Here is a 27,814-nt window from a genome sequence, read left to right as displayed (position 1 = left end):
TTACTTCTAGGAAAAAGTATTTCACCCAATATTTAAACAGAAAACACAACCTTCAAGAAAAAAAAGGTATAAAATGGTTTTACCTCAGCATCTTAGACAAGGATAAATAAGGCCAGTTGCATATGTTGTGTTCTGAAGGTATAAATCCAGGAATATGAAGGCTATTTCCCACTTTGACTTACCTGCTTATGAGCATGATCATAAGAATTAATATGATTGTCAAACTCCTGGTGTTTGTGGTACTGCTTGTCACATAATTCACAGTAAAAGTTTGCCTTTACATCTTCCAGGGCCTTTGCTGTGGACTTCTCCTTTTCTGGAAAATCCTTAAAAAAACAAAGGCAAAAATGTTGGTTACATTTCTCTCTAATAGCATAATCAGATCTCATATTAATCAAGTTGGTATTTAATTTTACTGGGACTAGAAGGATATGGTTAGTCACATTACATTTCAGAAATTCACGGCACTGTGGAAGCAACTTTCACCTTAGCCTTATCCCTAAGTTATCAATAAACACATAATGACTTATCCTAAAGGAGCCCTCAGCTGCAGTATGGTCATTACTCAATCTTCTTCTTGCCACCCATTTCCAGGTGTGGTTCTGCTGACTCACCTAACTGGAATACTCACCCCCACTTCCTCTGCCTATCCAGTGACCTATCTGAAACACTGTAAGACCTCTCCACTACAATATTTTATTGGGGCACTGATTGCATTGTTTTATATTGTTCACCAATGGCTCGTGTTTAGCCTCCCTGAGATCATGTGTTGGGACTTACTATTCTCTCTTCACACAGTGCCTTTCCCACCTTGTTAAATTGGTGAGCTTCTACTCCGTTCCCAATACCCAGCTCTTTGCCCCCTCTGGGAATCATTTTCCATGACATTTCAAGGAGGAGAAAGCCTCCATTATGTTGCTTATTACTAAACACATCTATGATCATTCCTACTTTGTCTTTTTCATAGACATTTCTTTCTTTGATATTACCCCTTACATTTTTTGTATTCCAAACAATTCCATCTTCGGTCAACTGAATTATCCACTCTACACACTCTCCCTGGGTGATCCCATTCATACTATAGTTAGAGCCTTATGTATCCATAATCTCTAACTCCAGCCTAAGCTTCTCCCACAAGCATCAGCTCCTGCTAGACATTGCCAATGAGTGTATTGCACAGTTTTCAAAATGATTACACTTACAATTTTGACTATGCTCTATCTCAAACAGAATTTTGGCCATATCACCCTCCTGCTTAAAATCCTCCTGAATTCTCTCATTGCCTATAGAATAATAGTGACAAATGCTTACTGAGCATAAACAATGTGCCAGGTATTAGGTTAAGTATGTGAATTATCTCATTTGTTCCTCACAACAACCCTATAAAAATAAATTCTATTTTAATCTACATTTTACAGATGCATCAACCAGCACTCGGAGAGATCACACACTTGTGGTCACTGAGTTAGCAAGTGCAGAAAGGATTTGAATTCAAATAACCAATGCCTACCTCCTTTGTTAGTAAACAGCTGTGCTTTACCATCTCCCTTTAAGGCCAATCCCCTTAATACACCATACAAGCTCCTTCCTACCTCATCAGTGGCATTTATATCAATCCATGCTCCCATGTTACCCTCTTTAATTCTATTAGCAGACATGCCACATGATATTAAAAGATTTGTTTTCATGTCTATGGCTCCCATAAATCTTTTGAAGGCAGGAACTCTTTTATTCATTTTTGTGTCCACGGTGCCAAACGTATTGTCTAGCCCAGAATAGGTGCTTATTTAATATGCATTACATAAATTAATAGATAATGCTGGCTTACATATTCATGCCTCCTACCATTCTGCAAGTTCTTCTCTATTATCCCAAGGCCTAAATAAAAGAATGACTGGCACGTAGAGGATACCAAATAAATATGCATAAAGAATGGGTGAACAAAATAAAGAATGGATTTCAGCTTTGTTTCTCCAAAATGACTAACCTTCTATACAAAGAACTTAGGCCATAAACCTAAATCATAGGGATATCTATCACTACCCAGACAAGAAAGCAAACACAGGGAATTTAGGCAGATTCTGCAGGGTTGGGAGAAGTGATGGGGCAATTAATTCAGACATGGAACATAATGATTCAAGCCCAAATAGAAGTGTCTAAAACACATGGCAAGAAGCAGGAAGGACATGAGTAACATTAACAAAGATCAAACTAGACAAAATATCTGGATTGCCTATCTAAGAGAGTTGACGTAGAAATGTGGTTACATTCTAGGCTAATGAGGCAAATAAAAGCTACTTGACAGGATTTATCCAGTAATGAGAATGTGGATATCGATTTCAAGACAAAAACCCAGTTACCCAAAGAATGGAGATAATATAGTCACTTGGTAATTGAGGGAGCAGTATAGCATTGAGGTAGAGCATATCTTTTGATGCACTACACTTAGAATCAGGGGAAACCATTATTTTTCACCCAGTCTTTCTCACTAGAAACTTGTTATGCCCTTTCTCAGTATAATTGCAGGGATTGGATTGGAACAGGGACTACTTTGGTTTATCCATAGTTCTTCTTACTTTATGATGAGCCAGGAACAACAGCCTCAGAAAACTGGCCATGTGCCTTGGATATTGAGCAACTCTGCCTCAGCTATGTTAACTGGGAGTGGAGTAGGGGTGGCGACTGAGAATTCAGGGTGAATCTGTAGTTTAAAATGTGTATTCTTATTATTCCAGATTTTGGAGAGGATTTTGTGACAATAGCTCAATGGCCAGGAGTAGAGCTTTTCCACTTACTCTTGGCATCTATATCTAAACATTTTTTATTTCTAAAACACCCTTTAATTATGATATTATAATATATGACTCTCAATGAAAAATGTTATGAGAATTCTACCAACATTTTAGTCATATACCATCTCCTACAAGTGTTTACATTTTACAAAACCATCAGACTAAATTACACGCCCTGTTTCTTGCTTCATTTTTCTTGCCGGGAAGTGGTGCTGATATACCCGTTTCTCTTCCCTACAAGGGACTAATGATATGCCCACAGCATATCCTAGGCCCCTTATTAAGAGAGGAATATATCCCACCTGTGGGATATAAATGCCATGAGCAAAACATTCAGAGTTCACAATCCAGTGTGTCCCTCAAAGCCAGAAGTAAAAGCATAAACCCAACAGCAGTGACTAGGGAATAGAAATGGGGAAACTGAGGCCAGAGAGTAGAAATATCAGGCAGAGGAGACTACAAGCCAAGAGTTGGGTAGGGATAGAGGAATCATAGAGGAAAAGAAAAAAAACAAAATCCTTAAGAATTTTTGGCAAAACTTGAAAACTGAGATTAGAGCTGGAGCTGACTTTTAGTAAAAGAACTATAACTTAGTGGTCCATGGTATTACTCAGCATAAGGTAGACCTGCTTGGAAGTGTCAAAGTGGACTACCTATGGAGATGGAGATGAGTTGGTCCATATCTATGTGCCAGAAGGCTGGAGGGTAAGGTCTCAGACTAGTAGGGGAGGTATCATGTAGTCTATCTAATCCTACCATTTAGCAGAAGAGGCAACTGATGTTAAGCAATTTCGTGATTAGAATAAAATCAGCTAACAGTAAAGCAGGGGCGCACTTCCATTGTATCACGCTGCCCCATCCACTCAATCATTCATCCATTCATTTAACTACACATTCATCGCCCTATTATCAAGCACTTAAACAGTCAAGAACCTCTTGTTAAGCAACTTGTAATCATCAGTTTCTTACTAGGTCTCTACCTCAGAGTTTTACAGTCTAGCATGGAATAATTACATATGAACAGGTAAACACTATAAATTGCAATACAGTGATAATCATAAGTTGTTATAGAATTTACCTAGTTCATACTAGTTAAGAATAATTTGAAGAAAAAGTCAGATTTTTTTTCTCTCTCTCTTTTTCACACGTAGCATTAGATACACTGAAAGTTCTCAGCATTTCTTGCCTTTTTGTTTAATGACAAGATACTTTTACTGGTCAAATAGCTTTGAAGGCAAATCAAGGTGAGATTTACTCTCTGAAATAATTACAGTCTTTAAATATATTGAGATATGGAGTAAACATGAAAGGAGTAAATAACCACCTATTCTCAGTATCAGTAAATTTTTAAAATTAAAAGTGAATAAAATTCATAATAATACATTAGACATATAACATTTGATGTATAGCTGTATCATTGATTTGCTAGTTATACAAATTTCCCTTCTCACAGTTTGCCTAGAAGAGGAGACTTTGGAAGCTTATTTAATAGAAAAAATAACATTTATGAAATAAAAGAAAACTTCTTGTTAAGCATTCTCAGTGATCCATTAAATGTTGAAAATGAATTATAAATTGAATATGACAGTTATCTTAATAAGTCATTTTTAAAACATTAGGCATTGCCAGTGGGCAATTATGTTGCAGTTCAGTAAGAATTCCATAGTAATTAATTACTTTTCATAATTAATATTTTGGGTGCAAAGAGAGAAAATATACTTTTTCACACCAAGGATTTTACATTCATGCATATAACAAGTGTGTCTGTAAAGTGGCAAGTATTCTGACTAGAGTAATGTGTTTAGTTAGAAATATGTATGTTTGCTACCAAATTATTTTTATTATTGTAATGATGCTTACACACTAAAATCCATTGCTCTCCCTTTGTAAAATAGAAATCTGCCAAGCACTTCACGTTTGTTAACTCAATCTTCACAATGACTTTACGAAGTATCATCTCTTATTATCCCATATAAAGACATGGAAGACAAGGCACAAACACATCTAGAAACTCACTCAATGCTGAAGAGCAGAGACTGGATTCAGACTCAGATCTGCCTGTCTTCAGAGCTATTAATCACCATGCTCATGGCTGCCCTAATTAGCCTTTATCCAGATGCCGCATAATTCTAAGCTGTCTCTGCTAACTATTTTGGTAGATTTGGAATGATACAGAGCCCCTAGCTCCCAGAGAGAGTAAGAGGACTAATTATAATTTTAAAAATCTATAAAGCTCTTGAAGCTGAGAGATGGGCACTAGGAAAATACAAGGTGGTAGTCCTGTTCGCTGGTTGTGAATATGTGCCTTGATTATTGAAAAGGAAGAGAAGAAATCAATTGCTGTTCTTCGTATCTCCTTGATGGCAACACCAGCTCGGAGCTTTGAGAACTGAATTCATATTCTTTGCATGAAAGTTCACATTTGACCTTTCACTGTTATGTGTAAGAGATTGCTTTAAGAATTCTAATATTCTCTAACCTGTCCTGTAACACTGGCCCCAGATAAAATCCTGTTTCAAAGATAGTGAATTCTCCTCCCCCTTTGATCAAGTGGCTGTCGCTGATTCAAAAAATCTCTTTTGGTGCCCATTGTCCCCTTGCATCTCTGTAATAGATTGGGTAATGGGAAACTTGATTTAGATGGGTTTCTTCATGTATTTATTTTATTTTTGTGCTAGAGAAAAAAAATAGTGTTTCAAGACTGACTAATTTGAATCTCAGCCTCTTTCTTACAGCAGTTTAAACTTTAAATTTTCAGTTTTCTCAGGATAAATTAAAGGGAATAGTGAGTAGCTTGAAGGACTGTTGTGAGTATAAAATGAGATCAGTTTCATGGAAGCACTTAGTACAGTGTATGCTAAAAGTAGGTACTTGATGTTTGGATATTTTGTGTGTATGTGTCTTTGTGTTATAAGTATGGGTATAGGTGTATCCATGTGATGCTAAAATTTTTTAAAAAAATAATACCATTCTCCTATGAGTCTATAAAGCAACTTTCATTTTCTGATGAAAATTTGAGCAAGTGATAGGAATCCTTATCCTCTTCAACCCACCATCTCATATGAAAGCACAATCCCTGAGAGTAAAATCAAATTTGGTTTCCATAAATAGGATTTTCAGACGTTTTTATCTCACAATTTGTTTTTAACTTTTGGACTGTTTAGAAATCCCACACACAGTCAAGAGAGCACTGGATGTCCTTAATTAACATTAATATTACTAATATTGATTTCCCTAAAGATGTGACGGGCTTCTTTTATATGGTCTTTGCATTCTATAGCATCTAGCATGTTACTTGTTATTTAGAAGAAACTCAGTAAGTTTAAATTTAATAAGTTAAATTAATGAATAAAAACCAGAGAATGCTTTTCCCACTATGTAATAGATAGCTTGGCTTACTGTGGCAATGTTAAGTTATATCATGGGGAATTAAACTGTTGAAATGACGTCAGAATAAACAGAGGAGTATGTTTCCAGTGCTCCTCCTGTCTTACCATAATCAATAGTTCTCCTTACGATTTGTTGAGAATCAAGTGTTGGTTTCCCAGACTTGAACTGGACACAACCAAAGTTAGACCTTTCCAGCAATGCCCAGGTAAGTATAATGTCAGCCACTTCCTGGATTTGAAAAAGAGCTTTTCCCCTCTTAGTGATTCATTCAAGCTGCCCAGATGAGAAGATGAATACAACCACATTAAATATGTGAACTTATCACTGGGTGGCATGTTTTGGGAACATCTCAGCATCGTTTCTAATTTGGAAAGAATGATGCATTTCTGACTTACTGGCAAGATGCCAGAGTGATGATTGCATTTCTGTTCATGAAGCAACAATTAAATATTTAAAGTTTGCTTGCATAACTGCTTATTTTGGAGAAGATTCCTAATTGGCTGCATTTGAACAGAGGTTATTTTTGAAAAACACATGCATATCTGTTAGACCCACTGTTCATCAGTATTCTACACCACCAACTTCATCTTCCTCAGCATAAATTAATATACAGTTCCTCTACCAGAAAAACACATAAGTATATAATGCAGTCCCAGATGTACCCTAAAATAATCATAACAGTAGCTATTGCTTTATTACCTAACTATGCATGTCTGCCTTAAAGGAAAAAAGGCGCACATATAATTTCCATATTGCTTACCGATGGGATACAGATGCTGCACTGCACAAGTTCATAAAGGTTATGGATTGGTTTTCAGAGTATTTTTAACAACCAATGAAACAGTAAAATACATGTAAACCAATGAGATTTACTGGACACCGTGTAGTATGAGCCCATCAAGATGCAAGGACTACCAGTCTCTTACAGAGAACATCCCAGCCCTCACCAGTAAAAACAGGCAATATTTTTGGCTGGGAGAGAAAAAGAGAGTACATGAAAATATATGTAAATTTACCCAGGGTCAAGGACAACGTCGTCGAATCCATTAAATAGCAGTCCTTGGCCTAGAGTTCATGCCCAACAAACGTCCATTAATGAATTCATGAATGAATAAATGTAGTGAGTGAAGGAATGAATACATTTAATTTCTTTCTGACCTTTTTCCTGTTTAGTTATTGTGCTAAAGGGGAGAGAACTGGAAAACCTGAAATGAGTATGGTGATGTTAAAACCCATATACTTGTACACTTCAAAGAGTGAACCCTAATGTGGAATATAGACTTCAGCTAATAATAACACATCAATATCAGTTCATCAATTGTAACACACTCACCCACCACACTAATATAAAATGTTAATAATAAGGGAAACTGTATATAAAATTAGGGGAGAGTATACAGGAACTCTCTGTATTTCCTGATCTATATTGCTATGAACCTAAAAAGGCTCTTAAAAAATAGTCTAGTATTTAGAAAATAAAAGTGTACAATGAAATCACATTTTGATAGTCCTACCTTCATTGAACTCAAAGAAAAACAATGCATGATGTAAAAATAATCTAATCCATGTTATGTAATGTACACGGCTGAGCTCCAGGGGTGGGGCCAGATGACAAGGAGGGCTCCTTTGTATGGAGAGATCTTGAGATCCCCAATTCTGCTCTGTCATTTTCCATGAGAGAGAGCAACCCTCAGCACCCCTTGAGAAAAGCAGGACTACTGACAGACCATATTTATAATCATTAGATCCACTGGAAATTCATGGGTAAAATTTCTATATTTGAAACAAAGATTTTAGAATGTGTCTATTGTGTGGGTGTGTAAAATATGATAAGAAAATGAGTTTTCTTCCCCCAGACTGACAATAGTGTCCCATTTATAAAGGTAGTAATTACCACTCCATCAATTCAGCCCACAGACATGTATAACTGTAATGAATATAGACATATTGCATTGATCTAAGTTGAATACATTTAAATGAATACATCTATTGTGCATTAGACAGGAAGTACATTCATTTACCCATTACTCCTGCTGTAACTACTTATTTTAAAAATGCAATTAATAGTGTCTGACATTTCATTTTCTAATATAGGAGAAATCAATGAAAAATGTCAGGTAACTAAGTTTTCTGGAAAGTTGCTAGTGACACCTGCTCAATTACAAACCATGTTTTAAAAATTCAACATCTGTAACAGCTATCTAGGGGAGAAATTGTCATTAAGAGATGCTGACCTAGACGCTGCTTCACTTTTGCATGGGAATTAACGGCAAATATGTTCCCTTCAAAAAGATTCAGGTGATTGTCAAGTCACTTCCTGTTCTAAGCCCTTCTCAGGTTGCTCTGGAATTCATCTGTACAATTCTAAAAAGCTGTGTTTCTGTTCTACATGTGCTAAAACAGGCCTGGAAACTCCTAAAATGATGTGTTAAAATAGTATAAAGCCAAAGTTTTTGCTTTTAAAAAAGGACACACAAACCAGGTAAGTGCCAAAACTCCAAGGACATTCTTTCTGTGTTTTCTGAACATTTGCTATCTTGTTTGATTAAAAAGTCTGCTACATTTGGTTTACTTGTTCTATAACCAGAGATGTTTAAAAAGTGACTGTGCTCACAAAGGCACTTCATTATTTCAAACTGGCTGCTCTGGGTTTCTATCTATTGAAATTCTAATAGGTAATTTACTTTCAAACTTAGAGAAAACTATCAATTGTGAAAGAAGTATGCTATACAGAAGCTCTGTGTCTCAAATCTTGAAATATTAACTTCAAGCTGGGAAATTGTGTCAAAGTAAAGGAAATCTATTAAAATGCTAGTTTTCTTTGAGAGGAAGGCATTCACATGGGCTAAAGGAAATGCTATAAACTACATTACATTCCTTTCAAGATCATGAAATGATGTACAAAACTTGGCTCTGTTGTCATATATTTTGGAAGAAATATCTGTCACATATTTTACCTATTAATGATTATTCTCATAGAACGTTTGTAAAACTTGGGTCACTGACTTCAAAAATCCTCAAAAAGAAAGGGTGTATACCAGTTTTATGGATACACTCTTGCTTTATTGAAAATAAAAACAATTGTCAATTGAAGTCAGAAAGGCCGATGAGCTGGAAACTGGGGTAAAAGTTAGTATGTGTCATAAAGGCAGAACTGATAGTACAGCCCAGCCAGACTGTGGTGAAGAGTTGAAACAGATGTTCACAGCTGCTTGAACAGTTGGCGGATCCATACTTATTGTTAACACCAGCACCCACTCAATAAGCCATATAGCGTGCCGCAATCTACTGTGTGTGATTTTGTGTGTGTGTGTGTGTGTGTGTGTGTGTGTACCGTGCATAGAGCTAGTCTGGAAAGAGAGCCAGCTACAATAGAAGAGAAGCTGTGGGTCCACTGTAAAAGAAGTGGAATAAAAAAGGCAGAATCGTCATACAGACATGGAAGGGACTTTAGAAAATCTTTTCTAGTTAAAGAAATTTAATCCAGAAGTTCTTTGGTTTGCCCAGCTTGATGTAGAATGATAAGTAGCAGATCTGGGCTAATTCAAGTCCTTGACTCCAACCTTGGCGAACAATAGCAGGGCCACAAATTCTATGAGGCCTATTTCCTTACTTGGAAGAGCAGATTGAGCTAAACGACCAAATTTTGCATCTCTGAAGCTCGAAATGGATAAATGAGTATCTGCAGTCTTTAAGCTGATATAGGTATATAGATATTCTCTTTCTTTTCTTAAACAACACAGTCAAAATCTATTTAACATCATATTTAGAAAGTATGTTCTGACTCTTGGAATGCCAGAAATAGAAAATTTTCCATTTTAAACCATCTCCTACAGAAGGAGACAGAATCACTCTCAGTAGAGGACTTCCTCTTCCCTTTATTCTCCTAAGCTTTAAAAAAATATATTAAGAGCTTTGCTAGTCTAGTCCATAGATGGTTAGTTATAGTTACAGTGGATTGAGCTCTGAGCTGAGCTAGTGCTAAAACTGGCTTTAGAAAGGAGGAAGCTATCTTCTTTTCTGATACTGGAGGGATATCTTAGATGAAAGAGAAGAAAAAGCAGAAGATAAAAGAATTCATACCTAAAATGATTTTTTTTAAATTTCTATGCTGCCCTTGAAGGAATTTAATGTATGGTGGGGATTTGGCTGTATTATAAAGGTTTGGATTAGTTACTGTGTTATTCTACTGTGCAAGATAATAATAGCACATAATTCCTGTCTTCAAGAGACTCTCAGACCACCTGAAGGGACAGAATTAATTCACAAATTGCAAGTGAAAACAGAAAGGAATATACAGTCATATGGTGGGGATTTAAAGTGCTGTATGTATTCAGAGAAGGGAAATAACCATGATGCTTTGTAATGTGCCTACATACCTAAGTAGAATAAACGTATTAAGATGGAATTTTATAAAGAGCCTAAGTTAATGGTCTTGTATTTGACTCTTACATATAAAAAAACGAATGTCACTTGTTGAGTCTTTAATTCTGGAGTTTAAGAAGGTGGCATAAAGTATTTCTGAGAATGACTCAACCTACATTTTGTAATGAGAATAATACAGATTTCACTCTATGTACTGATAAACAAAAAGCCATACAGACTTTAGAGAGGATGGAATCCTATTCCCTGTCTCCTCTTCTATTACAGCTGGTGTTATTTCTGACCAGTAACTAACATAAGAATTATGGTTCTGCCCATGTTGTTCCTCAGTGTCCTCCTTGGGATTATTTTCCCAGGACATCTCTCTTGGATCCACTGCTTCTTGTTTCAGAGTCTTTACACAAAGTCTGAGTTCACTTTGATCACCAAAGCACAATTAAGTGATTTTAAAAATTAATTCCTATAGAATTTTTTGCCTCCATCAATTATGCCATGGAAAATCTTGACTGGCTGCTGTCTGTATGAATATTCTGTTACAACTCTGGGCTGGAATCTGTGTTCTCACTAGTGGATGAATTTGTCAGCAAATCTCTATTCTGTACTAGCTGCAGTGATAGCAGGGACATGTAGGGAAAAAAAAGTCATTATAGTATAAAAAGAAAAGAGAACCTTCATTGATAAGAAATGACAATGCCCTTAAACTTGTAAATAAGTACCATTAGGCACTCCCTAAGAGTAGCAGCAAACACTCACAAAGGAGTATCCCTCTTGGTTTACTGTGTGCCCAAATACCACAATAGCTGCACTTTGGATGTCCATCTAGGGAGGAACAGAGATCAAGGTAAGAGTATGAATCCTAGCTCAACTGCTTGCAAACTCCATGGCCTTCAATGCATCACTTAAATTCTGTAAAACATGGATAGTAATGTCACCTTCACATGATGATTATAATGATTAAATAAGTTCAAACATAAAAGGCACCTAATACCATTCCAGGTACCACTCAGCAGTCACATTATCTATCTACCTACCTACCTACCTACCTACCTACCTATCATCGATAGCTATAGATAAAAAACAATAGTCTTAATTAAAATGTTGAAGTAGTGGCCAAAGTGGAAATATGCCAGGAGGAAGGGTGTCTAGGAAGTTCTAAGTTTTGAAATGAGTTATTAAAAAGAGACGAGGCAATATGTCCTTGGAGTGTAGTTCTGGATCAGACACACTGAGTTTAAATCAAAGGTCTGTTCCTCATGACGGGGGGCGGGAGGACCCAGCAATTCCATCTTTATCTGTGTCTTCATCCCAAAACAGGAGCACGTGATAACAGTAACTAACTCATAGGACCGTGGTACTGATTGTGGAAACAAATCAAATGAAATACTTGGCACAGTACCAGCCTAATATTGCTACTTGTTTACATTTTCTAGGTTTTGTTTTGTTTCATTTTGTTTTTACAGAGTCTAACAGCAAATAGAAAAACACGGCATTAGATTTGAATGCGATACACAGTGACAATTGAAGACAGATATCTGGCTGGTTGAGAGCAGAAGTGTCTGGGCCGGGAATGGAGACTTGATGGGGGCGGGGGTGGTCCCTGAGGACTGCACCAAAAGATTCTGGCTCCACTAGGGAAGGGCAGCCGAGCTTCCCATAACTGACATCCAACAATGTACAGAGAATGGGCCCACAAAGTCCAATAAAAAGCATTTCTTCCCACAGGGGAGAGATTTAGTTATCTGTACCCGACTGAGTGATGTACTATGTGGATGGCAAGTTCTTCTTTCTATGGGACCTGTCTTTGTGTTGCAAACTAAAGGGGAAAAAAAATCCAATGCAAAAACAAGCGGAAACCTCAGCCAGACCCTTAATCATGCCCCTTTGAGGACACGAGTGCCCGTTATTGCTGACTCTTTTATTTCTAAACGCCCCCACGGTGCCATATTCTGGATAAGTTACTTGTTAGAAATAATGCTCTTTGCATTAAACATACATTTTTCTTTCTGTAAACAGGCTCTGCTTTCTACTATAGATGGTGAGCTGAGCTGACTTCCTGACCTGGCCTTTTGCTACTGTATCTTTTGGATTTCTGCCTTTGGCAGGAGTACAGAGAGACTAATTTTTTTAAGGATGTTTTTTGTTATTTAAAAAAAAAAAAGCTTTGGATATTTTCTGTTATATTTTTACTACCCTATACAAAAATCATGATTTGAAAGTTTATTAATGTATAACATACAGGAATCTACATTGGAGATTAACAATAAATATATACTCTTTCTGCAAGGATGTGTATTAATTTTCATTACATTTATGTGACAATATTCCTTAGGTAACATGACAAATAATATCAAGGTCTCAAGGTTTAGTTTTTATTTAGTATAAAACATTTGCCAACTTAGTGTCTTTCACTAACTGCATTATGGTCTAATTGGTTCTATAATGTTTTTACTAAAAGAAGAAAAAAGTATATTCTTACAAATGCTACTATTATTGTACAGAAATAGGCACTCACTCAGTGTGACCACAAATTTGGAAGGTGATTTAAACATTAGGCATTTTATTATTAATAACGAAATGGCAAGGATAAATTTTATGGGCTTTAACTAAAAAGGCTGTCAAGACCCACACCAATTATTTTGTCTGTTTAGCAAGTAAAAGCTTTAAAAATGACTTATGTGTGTATATGTGTTTGTGTGGTAGCATTTCCAAAAAATATTCCCATTTAACCTATGTGCCTTAAATCAACTCATGAGTTGATCAAGCTAGTATTATAATCAAACATAAGTTTGTAAAGTTTTAATTATCTGCTGATGTTTGTCAGTTCTTCTTTTGTTGTCCATTTAGCTAATATTTTCATGAAAACTTGGATAACCTAAGGTCAGTGTTCTATTCATCAATCTTTAATGACCAGATCTGTATGTCAAAATAAACCAATAATATGTCATTACTTTAAAAGATATTTAGTTACATCTAAGCATTCAATTTGCTAACTGATTGAAGAATAATTTATTCAGATAAAAATGAGATCAAGTTTCTTCAATATTCAAAACTAAAAATGCAGAAAAATTTCCACTTTCTGGTGTCTCCATTTAACTAAATTAAACTGCACCAACCTATGCATAAACCATCTATTATAATAAGGGAAAAAATCAAGACCCTAAGTGGTTCTTATGAGCTAAATATGAATTCCAATGAGTAACCAAGTGACAAAGATATTAAATTAATAGCTAAGGTTCCTGTTTCCTCATAAGTAAACTTTCAAAAACATTTCTCCCCTTTTTGTATTAATTCAGAAGTTACAAAATGGAGATAAGATGTGAAAACTTATAATACATATAAAATATGATTGTAACCAGCCAATGGAAGGAAAAGGGAAAAAAATGGAAGAGCTATTATGCAGATACGTTCTTTGGTAGAAGACAAATTTGCAAAACGAAGCCACCAACAAATGGAGAGCTGGTTTTGTGACTAAAACTTTTACATATTTTGCATCTGCTTTTTACTCTCTTTCTTTCAGACTTTGTGGAAACCTGTATTAGCTCTAAAGGAATTCTTGAACTTGCTACAGTCAGCACTGAGGACTTTTTGTTTTGTACTGTTTTGTTTGGGCCCTAGGAACTGAAGCACGTGAAACTGAATTCTTAATTAAATAACATATACACCTTACCAAAAAAACTAATTAAATATTAATGTTTTATTTTTTGTCTATAGAATATAGAATCCAGTGGGTTTGTATTTCTTAAGATTTTATAAAAATGTATTCTTTTTTGTCTGATTTTTCACTCACCATAATTATTTTGAGTTTAATCCATGTTGTGTATATTACTTGTTCATTTTAATTGTAGGATGGCATTCTATGGTATGGATATATCACAACTATTTATCCATCCCCCTGTTAATCGGCACTTGGTTTCTTTCCAGTGGTACTCGGAACTGGGGGACAGGTGGAGGGGGAGAAGGAAGGAACTATAAAGGGGCACTAGGAAACGTTTGGTGGTGACATATGTTTGAAACTATCTTGATTGTAGTGATGACTTCGTGGGCATATACATATGTCATAACTCTTTAAACTGTACCCTTTAAATATGTACAATGTGAAAATATTAATGATTAGTCCTTCTAATTTATTTTCCATACTCCTAATAAGAATTCTTTATTCTCCCACTGTTCAGAAAAGATCCCAGCAGATACTATCCCAAACTGAGCAACATCAATATTTTTTTTTCAGTATATAGCTATTTCTTTATCTCATCCTAAAAATGTAAGCTATTTTCACAATTTTGCATAAATGTCAAGAATCATTTTGTTGCCTGATAAAGTTTCATTCACACATTTACCTTTCCATGAGTGAGGTACAACTTATATGAAAAATAACGCTTGGTAGATGCACTTCTAAAAAATCCAGTTCAGAATTTTCCCCTACCACTTGGCTACAGCTTTTTTATTCTGCTCCCTATATAATATCCTCAGGCAAGTATTTTTCTCTATTTTCATGTATTCTGTTTAGCCTGGTGGTATATTTTACCTTTGTCTTATGAAGGTGATAGAGAATGCTTGAGTGCAGGATGAGAATATAATTGAATGTCATTCAAATATTTTTTTAACATAGATTTCATGATTCATTATAAAGAGGTTAAAACATTACTGAAGTGATAACAAGTGGTTCAGTTGATGAGATAGTTAATTCATACTCTGTAGGCATAATCGTTAACAGCTGATAAGTTATTCAGCATTGAGTTGAAAGCAAATTCAATAATTTGGTGGACTCTTCTTTGCACTCTATCCGTGTTTATGAGGCATTAACAGCATTTAGGTGACAATTTTGTGCCATAAAAGATATTTTTTTGTACTTTATGGCTACTTGACAGTGGTTGTTGCACATGATGGCTAATCAACAATGAATTATATATTGAAATTAACTGCTCACTTGAATGTTTTGTAGGTTCATAATAAATATTAAAAATTAAAACATTGATACATATTTATATTAAAATTCTTTTGTGAAATACATATGGTAATTTGGTATTTAAAAGGAACACTTTACACATTTTATGTATTTTTTAATTTATGTTATTCTTGAAAACTTGGTTCAATTTAGGTTGATTTTTTAAAACTTCTGTGTCAGCAAACATTTATCTTACCTAAATTGGACATATAATTTTAAAAAGTCATTCCTATGAAGAAAATGCAATAAATGGTGTGTGACTCTTCTTTTGAGGTAGGAGACAGGGAAACCAGGTAAGTTTATACCTAGCTTTACAACCAGCTTGATATGTGTGACTTCTTATCTCTAGTTTCTTATCTCTAGCTTTCCTATCTCTAAAATAGGGGTTTGGTTAATTGACAAGTATCTTTTGAACTCTAAGACTATGCCATTAATTTTTGTCTTTTGGGGACAGTTTTCTTAAATACCGATGTGTTTCTTTGAGGAGAAAAAGAGTTGGTTAATAGAATCTTTCTGATGATAAAATGCGAAAGTGAGGAAAGTGTTTTGGGGAGAGGAAGCTGAATTTTTCAGTCTCCCTGGTTTCCACAGGGATTCATTCATCTAGAACGGATGGATACTCACTTGCTTCTCCAAACTTTTTCCACTGTAGACAAAGCCCAGGGAACAAGACGACATTATACTAAATGTCACCTGTCACACATTCCTAGGATTTAATAGCATATCAAAATCTTCCAAATATCTTGACTCAACTTATTTGTGCCAAAATGAAAAAGTAATGGAAATAAAAACAAAAATAAACAAATGGGACCTAATTAAATTCAAAAACTTTTGCACAGCAAAGGAAACCATACACAAAACGAAAAGACAACCCACAGAAAGAAAGAAAATATTTACAAACAATGTGACTGACAAGGGATTAGTCTCCAAAATTTACAAACAGATCATGTGGCTCAATTATCAAAAAAACAAACAATCCGGTCAAAAAATGGGCAGAAGACCTAAATAGACATTTCTCCAAAGAAGATATACAGATGGCCAAGAGGCACATGAAAAGATGCTCAACATCACTAATTACTAGAGAAATACAAATCAAAACTACAATGAGATATCACCTCACACCAGTCAGAAGGGCCATCATCAAAAAATCTATAAACAATAAATGCCAGAGAGGGTGCAGATAAAAGGGAACCCTCCTACACTGTTGGTGGGAATGTACATTGGTACAGTCACTATGGAGAATAGTATGGAGGTTCCTTAAAAAACTAAAAATAGAGCTACCATATAATCCAGCAATCCCACTCCTGGGCATATATCTGGAGAAAAACATGGTTTGAAAGGATACATGCACTGCAATGTTCATTGCAGTGCTGTTTACAATAGCCAAGACATGAAAGCAATCTAAATGTCCATCAACAGATGACTAGATAAAGAAGATGTGGTACACATACACGATGGAATATTACTCAGCCATCAAAAAGAATGAAATATTGCCATTTGCAGCAACGTGGATGGACATGGAGATTATCATACTAAGTGAAGTAAGTCAGACAGAGAAAGACAAATACATGATATTGCTTATATGCTGAATTAAAAAAATGATACAAATGAACTTATTTACAAAACAGAAAGAGACTCATAGACTTAGAGAATGAACTTATGGTTACAAGGGGGGAAGGATGGTGAGGGGGAGGGATAGATTGGGAGTTTGGGATTGACATGTACACACTACTATATTTAAAATATCAATAGATAACCAACAGGGACCTACTGTATAGCACAGGGACCTCTGCTCTATATTCTATAATAACCTAAATGAGAAAAGAATTTGAAAAACAATAGATACATGTATATGTATACTGAATCACTTTGCGGTAAACCTGAAACTAACACAACATTGTTAATCAAATATGCTCCAATTTAAAATAATTTTTTAAAAAACAAAAGACATCTGATTATACAATTACCATCTAGATGTGTGACACCCACTTATTTAGCCTGTTTTTTACTTTGTTTTTATTTGTTTTCAGTTTGTTTGTTTGGTGCTCCCTTAGTTTCTACTCAGCCAAGATAAATGACTCAAAGAAATTAATGTAATGTTTTTACTGCTGAACTGTCATATTTGCGGTTCACTAACAAGAAAGATATGATGGACTGAAATTTGTAAGGTAGAAAATATTCTCTTTCGGTTAAATGAGTTTCTATGTCAGAAAACAAAAGAAAAACATTGAAAATTGAGAGGATCAATCCCAACCACTAAGAGCCAAGGTTAATTCTCTGCTGATGGTGGTGAATGCAGCGATTAGAGGAAACATGCCATTGCATTTCAAATATGGAGCCCCACAAGGCGACCTTCCAAGTGCAGAGCTAAGGATGAAGCCAATCTCCAAAAAAATCAAAGGACTCTGATATTTGTGTTTTTGCAAACAAAATTCTGAGAGTACCTTTGGAATTACATTCTAAGACAGTCATCATGGTTGAAAGAATCTATCAGATCTTGACAGAAGGATTTAGATTAGAAAGGCAGAGTCTTGGCTATCGAGGTCCTCAGAATGATTGTTTCCTTGGAGATTATACTGCGAAGAGCTCTTATCATTTTCTAAGTGAGCAGAATAAAAGTGATTTTCTCAGTTGCCAAAAGATGTATTTATAAATGCAACACAACTACTAAGCCATATCACTCATGGCTCCTGTAGGTGAACAAATATATTGTTTCCTTTTTATAAACATCATTTTTAATCAAGAAAAGATTACTTTGGGGGGGGATTGCTTATTTCAAAATCAGATGGTTGGCATAAGGCATACCAGGAACTGTCCCTCAGATATGGACAAAGTACTTTGCCTTTCTCTGCAGAAATGAAGAGTTGGGGTGGGGAATGTAACCTTTAAATATGAATACAGGGGAAAATGAACTCTGAAAGTATTTATATTTAGATGTTTGGTTTTATGCATTTGGCTACATGACAGGAATCACTTTGTTTCAGTTTTCACTTTTTTTGCCCCTAATTTTGGGGGTAGTTCTTATAAAATAATATCAAATAAATATTACTATATCAGACAAGCAAAGACTTTTTCTATATAAGAATAAAAATGTTGTTATTTATAGTGTGGTATCTTCTTATTCACTCAAAGACTAACTTTAAGTGGCACAAAGTAAACTTTTTAAAAGTTCATCAAATTTTCTAAAACAGGAATTATCATTATACTGTGTATAATAATATTTTTAAGATATCCCCATTTGTGGCAGTGGTAATTTGTTTTATAAATACTTTCACCTTCCTTATATATGTGCAGGGGGTGTTTTACATTTTTTATTTATAAAATTATTTTATCACTATTCACATTGTCAACATATGTATGTTTTTATTGATTGTTAAATTTTCATGGTTTCTTTTTAATGGCTAACTTTTCATCGTACACGTACAGGTTCAAATAGTCAGTTTAATATATCAATTTGTGTGGAGACACAATAAATTGTAACGCAGTGATAGAATCATTTCTCATGCCTTCCATATTTTTTAATGCAGTAAGGCTTTTAAGGCACTAACTCTAATCAAAATCAAAACTCAAAAATGTTCCCGGATTTTCTGGGAGAGCCCTAATGTCAAATATCCTGTTTGGTTGTCCCTAGGACAACAAATTTTAGGTTTGGAAAATACGTTAATTATAATATTGATATCAAATAGGCATCTAGGTTAATACATAAGTTGTGGGTTGTCTCAAATATGGTTCTCTAGAAACTCTAGAACAACTTGGGTCTTAGCCTCTAAACATGGTAATAGGTGGGGAGAGTAGCTTATGTAAAGTACGATAACACAAACTCATAGAAACTATAGAACTCGGTGATGAAATCTGTGTCTGTAGCAAGGAAGAAAGTTAGGAGTGTTCTTTAAATACCAGGGAAAAAAAGCACCAAAGCAGCATAATTTATAAATATTGAAATCATGAAATACAATATCATGAACACAGAACTCAAAAGGAATTTAACAGGAGAAAGAAATGGCATTTAAAGTTAACATACCCTATGTTAAATACCTTATAAAGACTATATTATATTATTAACCATTCATCTCTAAGAGAAGGCTAGGGGAAGAAGAGGAAAAAGACAGGTCATTTACCCTTTTCTAAACTGTTATAGCATCCATGAAATGAATCCATAAACTGGGATTCCATAAGCTGCTCTACTAGGCATGCAGTTTCTACTGTTATTTATCAGAGGAAAATTCAGTACTATATTTAAAGCAGACCAAAGGGGTGCTGCTTTGATTGAAGTGTGTGTGCACGTGTGTGTGTGTCTGTGTGCTCATGTGTCTGTGTATGTAGGTTGGACTCCCTGCAACCCTAGGGCTTGTCCAGAGTTCTCTACAGTATCTCTGCACAATGTAATGCTCAGCTAGGCCATCTCTAAGGGCCTTGCACCTCACAGACTCAATGATTCCATCATTCTATTCTGATCTTATTCTGAACCACCTTCCATACATCTCATCTTCGACCAGACCAGCCTTTGCATGATGGAGAGCCAAGAAACTGTGTGCTTATTTACTGGAATTTGCTTGATTCCACAGTGACAGAAGCTCATAAAAAGGCTAACCGTATAAAAGATTAGAATGAAGGGCCCACAAAAAGATTTGTTGGTGCCTGTCATTCCTGCTGACTTCTGAATAACTCAGGCCTCTCAACAAGATTCTGAATTTGGAAGCTGCATATTTAAATGCCAGAAGGATTTAGATATGAATGTGCAGATGGCTGTATAAGTAAAATGACTGTCAATGACTTCTTATTTTTCTCCCTAAAATGGGTGCTATGATTCTGGTTAATCTTGTCACAGCCATTTTTCCAATAAGGAAGGCATTATTTAAAAATTAAAAGCATTCCATTTTCTATTCACATCTGAGATTTGCTCTACCTGAGCTTGCAAAGGTACTTAGGAATGCAGGATTTGGAGATAAAGGAACAAACAAAATATATATTTAGCATGAGGAAAGCTTGCTACATCATTCCTTCCTTAAAGAAAAAAAAGAAATATTTTTTAAAAGCAGATGAGTCTTGTAGATTTTTTTTTTTCTGCCAGGCTTTACCCTGACTTTTCTCCTGTATAGATGAGCAGACCAAGTTACAATATTCCTTCGGGGTTTTCAGGGGTTCTTTGTATGCAGTAATACATCTTACATACAGCTGCCCAATAAACAATGTCCTTTGGGTTACTTGCCTAATGAACAAAATGCCAGTGCTTAATTCCTCTGTGATCTGGTTCCAGTACACTTTTCAGTCTTCTCATGGTTTCCTATCATATCTTATGTTCTCATCACAGTAAATGATTCACTATTATTATCCGTGTCCATTATTTTTCTTCCTCTGTTCCTTTGCTCTAACTCTTCTCCCTGGAATGTCATTCTCTTGCCTCCTCACGTTTATACTTCAGCCAACTCAACTCATTTACTCTGTCTATGCCATGAAGCCTTCTTTGTCACGCTGGTCAAAGGAAATCTTTTGCCATGAGCTCCCATTGCCCTCTATTCTTTTTATATGCCCTGTATCAATTTCTTCCTTCCTATATACCTTGTCTTTAGTGTCTATTTCTTGAAAACACAGATCACGCACCTATTTCCTTATTTTTAACACATTTCCTGGTACAAAATAGACTTTCAAAGTATATGTTTTTGAACAAATAAATGGAAATGTCTTCCCCTCACATGTGGACAGAGAAACTCTAGTTGTAGCCAAAATGCAGTCATGAGCAGAATCTGATAATTGCTAGATCAAATCAGAGAATACAGATCAGCGATAATAGTATTCAGTTCAATTCTGATAATTTCCACTAAGCAATAACTTTCCATAATCATTGCATATTTTCTCTAGTGCCCACCATTATGGAAACAGAGGCAGAGAAGCAGTTACACTGTCTTCCTTAGTTTTCTGGAGGGAGGGGTAAGCTTGTCTTTTACAAAGTAATCAAGAAAAACTAAATTTAATATTCCCTCTTCTATGTCACTTCAAAATTGTGTTTCTGATAACTAATTTTTAAAGCATATTTCCCCAGGAGTGTTGTTCAACAATAAGAAGAAATTATTCCTTGGGTTTTTACCTAGTACATGCTTATTATGGGCAGTAGCTACAACTATACTTGTCCTCTCTTACCATGTTTTGAAATCTAAAGTCTTCTACTGCCACATATAGTTCTCATGAACATCACAGTATGCTGTATTTGCTGAATTTGGATTGCTGATAAGGTTAAGCTCAAATTAGCTTGGTCTGACTTTGGAGAATGTGTTTTAATGGTACCTCTAGGTGTCTTTTCACATGTTATTTAAATTTTTGATTCATGAATGCTACCTACCATACCATGCTTCTTAAAAATAGAATGAGAAAAAGCAAGTGATTTAGTATTTTTAATTAGGTAGCACACCACTCTAATAGTATCTTTAAGAAAGGGCAATTTCCTATTTGATCTTATTTGAATTAAATGTCATCTGCTCAAGTTAATTTGTTGCAGTTTCCATTGCAATTAATTCTGAATTCAGAAAGCTCACAGGCTGAAATATTAAGATTGCATTCTATTGATTTGTTTGCTAATAGAGAATAAACTGGCATATAACAGGCATCTTAGGAAGTTTCTCTTAGCAAGTATGTTTTTTAAAGTCCAACTTTTGTTAAAACATAACCTACATACAGTAAGGGAACAAATCATAAGCTCAATGAGTTTTTATAGAGTAAACACATCCTTTTAGCCAGCGCCCAGATCAAGAAACAGAAAACCATCAGTGCTGCATAATATCATCAACCCTCTCACAGCAAACTCCCCAGAGATATTCATTACCCTGACTTTTAGCTCTAGTACAGTCCAGTTTTGCCTGTGATACATCATGTCTCAGTCCATTTGGAATGCTATAACAAAAATACCATAAACTGGGTGGCTTAAACAACATTAATTTCTCGCAGTGCTGAAGGGTAGGGAGTCCAGTATCAAGGAATCAGCAGACTCAGCATCTGGTGAGAGCCCACTTCCTGGTTCATAAAAGGTAATTCCACTTCAGAAGATGTGTTATTTATAACAGTTCTGTGAACAGTTCTTGTTTTGTCTCAACATGGGAAGACGAGCAAGGGAGCTCCCTGAGGTCCCTTTCATAGGGGACTAATCCCATTCACGAGGGCTGCACCTTCTAGACCTAAGTAACTCCCACAGTCCCCACCTCCAAATAACATCACATTGGGGATTAAGATCTTAAGATATGAATTTGGGGGAACATAAACGTTCGGTTCATAACAGAAAGGTAGGTAGGTAGATAGATAATTAGACTCATCAACATATGTGCTTTTGTGTCTTCCTTCTTTTACTCAAAATTGTAGTTATCAGATCAATTTATATAATTACGTGTAATGATATCTGGTTCATTTTCATTGCTATGTGGTATCCCATTATAGGAATATATTATCATTAATTTATCCATTCCATTCTCAATTTGAGTGGATTTCAGTTTGGGATTATATTGAACAGAACGGTTATAAATATTTTAACGTATCTTCTGAAGTGAAATTGCTGGGTCATAGCATACACAAATGTTCAGCTTTGTTAAATATTTTATATACAGATTTAATGTAAACATTTTCATACTTACATGATATTCAGTAGTCTATAATACCTTACATCAAATTACTCAAATGTTAAAATTTGCGTAAACATGGAAAATACAGGTACCGCTATAATAATTCAAAAATACAGGGAAAAGAGATTACTGTTGATTGGTTGAGGATGGGCTATAATGTAAAATTCTATAACTTGGCATCACAATTTACAAAGAGAGCCAGACACATGTTTCACACAGTCAGGCATTAACTTATTGAGTCAAAGAAGTAATACCATTAATTTTAGGTCCCTTGTTAAATAATGTAGATCAGGAAGAGTTCAAGGGATTAACTGATGTCCCAGGAGGGCTCATGCAGCAACTTCAAATTGCAATCAGTGCCTTGAATTATTTCCAGAATCCCTGGGTCTCTGTGGCACCACTAGAATCGCTCATTCCCTTGCGTTTTAAGCATTTTCACCAAATACTGTGACAGAATTAGCTCTGCTTTTCAAAGTTCATTCATTTTGAGTACAGATGAGGATGAAATATACACATCAAAATATTTGTTGGAACTTTTATTCCATTCAAAGGCTAATTCCGAAGCTAAGATCACGTTTTATTACTTCAAAATGGAGTGGAGTGGCGGAGGAGAATAAGCCTGCTTTAAATTTTAAGTTATGAGTGAGGTACAATTCTCTGAGTTGTGCCTAACCACAATAAATTCTGGTTACTTGTAAACACCTATATTTCAAATACCGAGTTCTACAAATGTAAATTAAGCACATTCAATTTGTTACATTGCTATAAAACATACCTGGTAGGATAACTTAAGTTTATTCTATTTAGGTGGGAAAAAAAGTGACTCTACAGTCAGTAAAACATCTGACAAGGCAAAAAAAAATACATTGTTGGGAATAAAATCAACCCTTGTTGCCAGGTGACCTTCTATTTATAGATAGTTGACTGCCATAGTCACAAGCACCCTAGACATGATTTTTTGCTTAACTGAAGACTTTGACTGCGATATCTAGCTAAACATTTTGAAAGTCAGACTGTACTAACTGCTATCACTTCCTTACTACCCATTTACTCTTAATGCAAACTTGTGCTCTCCTCCATCTCCTGCTGAAACTATTCTCTCAAAGGTCATCAAAAACTTATATTTTCCAAATCAAATGCATCTTCTAAATCCTCATTTGGATATTCTAGCTTCCTCTGTCTCTTCATTTGTTCTATGAGTGTCTTGGTTACCAGTCCTTCATCTACCATGCTTCCTTTTATTTGACTAGCTTTATTTAAAATATGGGTCTTGTGACTGCAGCACTATTTACAATAGGCAAGACATGGAAGCAACCTAAATGCCCATCGGCAGATGAATGGATAAAGAAGATGTGGTACATATATACAATGGAATCTTATTCAGCCACAAAAAAGAATGAGATAATGCCACTTGCAGCAACATGGATGGACCTAGGGATTATTGTACTAAGCGAAGTAAGTCAGAAAGAGAATGACAAATACCATATGATATCACTTATATGTGGAATCTAAAAAAAAAAAAAAAAAGATATGAATGAACTTATTTACAAAACAGAAATAGGATCACAGACATAGAAAACAAACTTATGGTTACCAAAGGGGAAAGGGTGGGGGGAGGGATAAATTAGGAGGTTGGGATTAACATACACACACTACTGTATATAAAAGATAACCAACAAGAACCTACTGTATAGAACAAGGAACTATATTTAATATTTTGTAATAACCTGTAAGGGAAAAGAATCTGAAAAAGGATGTGTGTATATATATATATATATATATATGAATCACTGTGCTGTACACCTGAAACTAACACAACATTGTAAATCAACTATACTTCAATAAAATAGAATAAAATAAAATATGGGACCAAGATCTCAACGTGCCCCTCCAGTGCAGGATTTGACGAGACCATGAAGCCTTTTGACGGCCATCCTATACTGTAGGTCAATTACACAAGTCCAGTTCTGAAAGGATCAGTATAAGATGATGAATTTAAATACCCTAAGAGTATTTATACTCTTTAAACTGCAAATAATCAATCATTATTGTTATTTTTACTGTTTATTTAAGTAGAAATGAACAGCATAAGCACATGTTTCAAATGACCAAAACCCAGAGTTTCATTCAGGCTAGATCAGACTAACCTTACTGATCATTCACATAAACATATTTCCTGGTTTATTTTGTCCTATAGTGTTACTCTTAAATAGGCCCAGGATATGATCATGCCAAAGGAGTAAATCAAAGGAGTTACCCTAGAGGCTCTGGCCTTTGGACTGACTGTTGAAAGATGAGTTAACAATTGCTTGGCTCTTGATGAGGGAAGGGTTTCTGAGGCAGAGGAAACCCATGTACAGAGATGTAAAGACAGACAGAGCCGACTCAGGAAAGCCCAGCTGGCTGAATGCCTCCAGTACCACCCTGGAGGTGGTACCTGCAGGGGGAAAAGTAAGAAAGGTAGAGAAGAGCATTCTGCTTTGCTTTAAACAATAGAATGTGGCACCTGTGATTTTTCCTTTACAAGCCCACAACCTTGAATTACAAAGTTACATTCTATAGGGGACTCAAGAGTCCTTTTACTAAAGGAGGCACGTTGTTCAGCACTTTCTTCCTCCAGTGCCCCAACCTCTCCATTCCTAGCTCACCCAGGTATAAACTGGAAGAAATAAACCTCCATTCCTTCTCAATTCGTAGGCTTAATAAAAACAAGCAACCCATGCTTAGGGAGGTCTAGAGGTGAAGTCATCTCTAATTTCACTACGGTAAAGAACAAGGGCAAAGACATTTGTGTAGCTATAGTCTCTGAATCTGTATGTCCATTACTAAATTAAAAAAAAAAAGATGAACACATTCATTTATTAGGCAAATCATTCTGGGTCATGACAGCAAACTTGAGGTATTACGACAGTATGAAAAGATAAAATATTTATTTTCCCCCATTTTGATATAAAGAGTAAAATTTGATAATTCTGGTCGTACCTAATTCAACTCAATATGTGTTTTCACACAAAACTTTGCAAAAAAATAAAATGTTTAGTGACTTCATTTTAAAGTCAGTAGCTACAATGCCTTCCAAATAATTATTTCCTAGATCTGTGCTGAGTTCTAAGTGTACAAACAGAAAGTTGAAGTAGATTTGAGGTGCACTGAAAGTTGGTTTCTCATTTTATCCAGAGGCCTTTGAAATTTTTCAGTAAAAGCACTCTGAACTGATCTCTAAAGAACTGACTTGAAGGCTTACCAGTAACTTCTTGTCCTTTCTAAACTACACTGTCTGAATCCTAGGATTCGGTGAAGGCTTGTCCTATATACCATGCTTCAGAATTTGAGCACTTGACTTCCCAACACCCAAGCTGTATGCTTTCATAAATTATTCCTATTTCTTCCCCAACCTATTCATGTCACTTATTTTTGTAACTATAATTTTATTTTTAATTGAATATTTTATATACTGATAAAATAAATGTTTGAAATGAAAGAGCATTTCTATGAAAAACAGGTTCAATGCTTTGGAAAGACTCAAGAATTGATGTTACTGAATTACATGTGAGAAAAATGACATTAAAATATGGAGAGAAAGAGCACAGTCTAGAAAGATCTGGCATTCATATTACTTCACAATTATCAATTAAGTTCTCATTCTACTTTGAAAAAAGCAAATAAATTGTGAATGATGAATTAGAATATGTTTTATATAAAAAGAGACAAAATGCAACTCCACTCCAATAAGCAGTTTCATGCTCAGAGGAAAGTATTTAGCTCTACTACAAAAAGAAGGGTAGGCTGGTACGAAGTGAGAGAGTGGCATGGACATATACACACTACCAAATGTAAAATAGATAGCTAGTGGGAAGCAGCCACATAGCACAGGGAGATCAGCTCGGTGCTTTGGGACCACCTAGAGGGGTGGGATAGGGAGGGTGGGAGGGAGACGCAAGAGGGAGGAGATATGGGGGTATATGTGTATGTATAGCTGATTCACTTTGTTATAAAGCAGAAACTAACATACCATTGTAAAGCAATTATACTCCAATAAAGATGTTAAAAAAAAAGAAATATTCTAAATTAAAATTTGTAAACTCTGTATGTATTATGTCTCATAATCTCTGCCTTTGATGGATCAGTTTTTATTAACCAATCACCAACCACAAGTCCCAATAGCATTAGCTAAGAAGGCTTCAACTGCCTATTAGAACTTAAGAGGCACAAAGGAAAGAATATCAAATTCCCTTTTAAATGCATTAAAAAAATTAAGAGGTATTAGCACAACTAGAGCTCAACCTTTTATTAACTTTTTTCTCTCCCTCAACTTAGCTCTGAGATGTGTTTAAAAAATGTAGTGGAACAGTTTGCCCACATATCTAAAAATGACCATATAGGGATTTCATTTAGCTTCAGAAGGTCTGTGAATAAATACTTATTTTCATGCCATTGGTTTGTGTTTTCTTAACAGGATTTACTTCACTGAAAAAAGCATATGATAATCAGTATATAAATACAATGAAAACTACAAGAGGGAGAAATAAAAGAAAAAATGCCCACCTTGAGAGAAAGTAATGGGATAGTTATTTTCTCGGTGGATAAGGCTGTCTCTGTTAATAAGATGATTAATTTCCCTAATCATTTTATTGAACATCATGTTTAAATATAGATTATTGGTACTCAAAGTTAAGCATAATGTACTGATTTTGTTTGAA

General features: G+C 35.3%; 1 protein-coding gene across 1 annotated transcript in view; it reads right to left on the bottom strand.

Moving 5' to 3' along the window:
- The window catches only part of ZNF804B (zinc finger protein 804B), a 529,401-nt gene that overhangs the window by 93,780 nt on the left and 407,807 nt on the right, over positions 1 to 27,814 (bottom strand). The window contains exon 2 of the mRNA XM_057550283.1: positions 183 to 326. Coding sequence (XP_057406266.1) covers positions 183 to 326 — 144 coding nt within the window. The remainder of the gene's footprint in view (positions 1 to 182; positions 327 to 27,814) is intronic.

This window comes from Balaenoptera acutorostrata, chromosome 7 (genome assembly GCF_949987535.1).
Source record: "Balaenoptera acutorostrata chromosome 7, mBalAcu1.1, whole genome shotgun sequence".
NCBI lineage: Eukaryota > Metazoa > Chordata > Mammalia > Artiodactyla > Balaenopteridae > Balaenoptera > Balaenoptera acutorostrata.
Note: the sequence above shows the minus strand (reverse complement) of the source record. Positions and strands in the feature narration are given on the sequence as shown.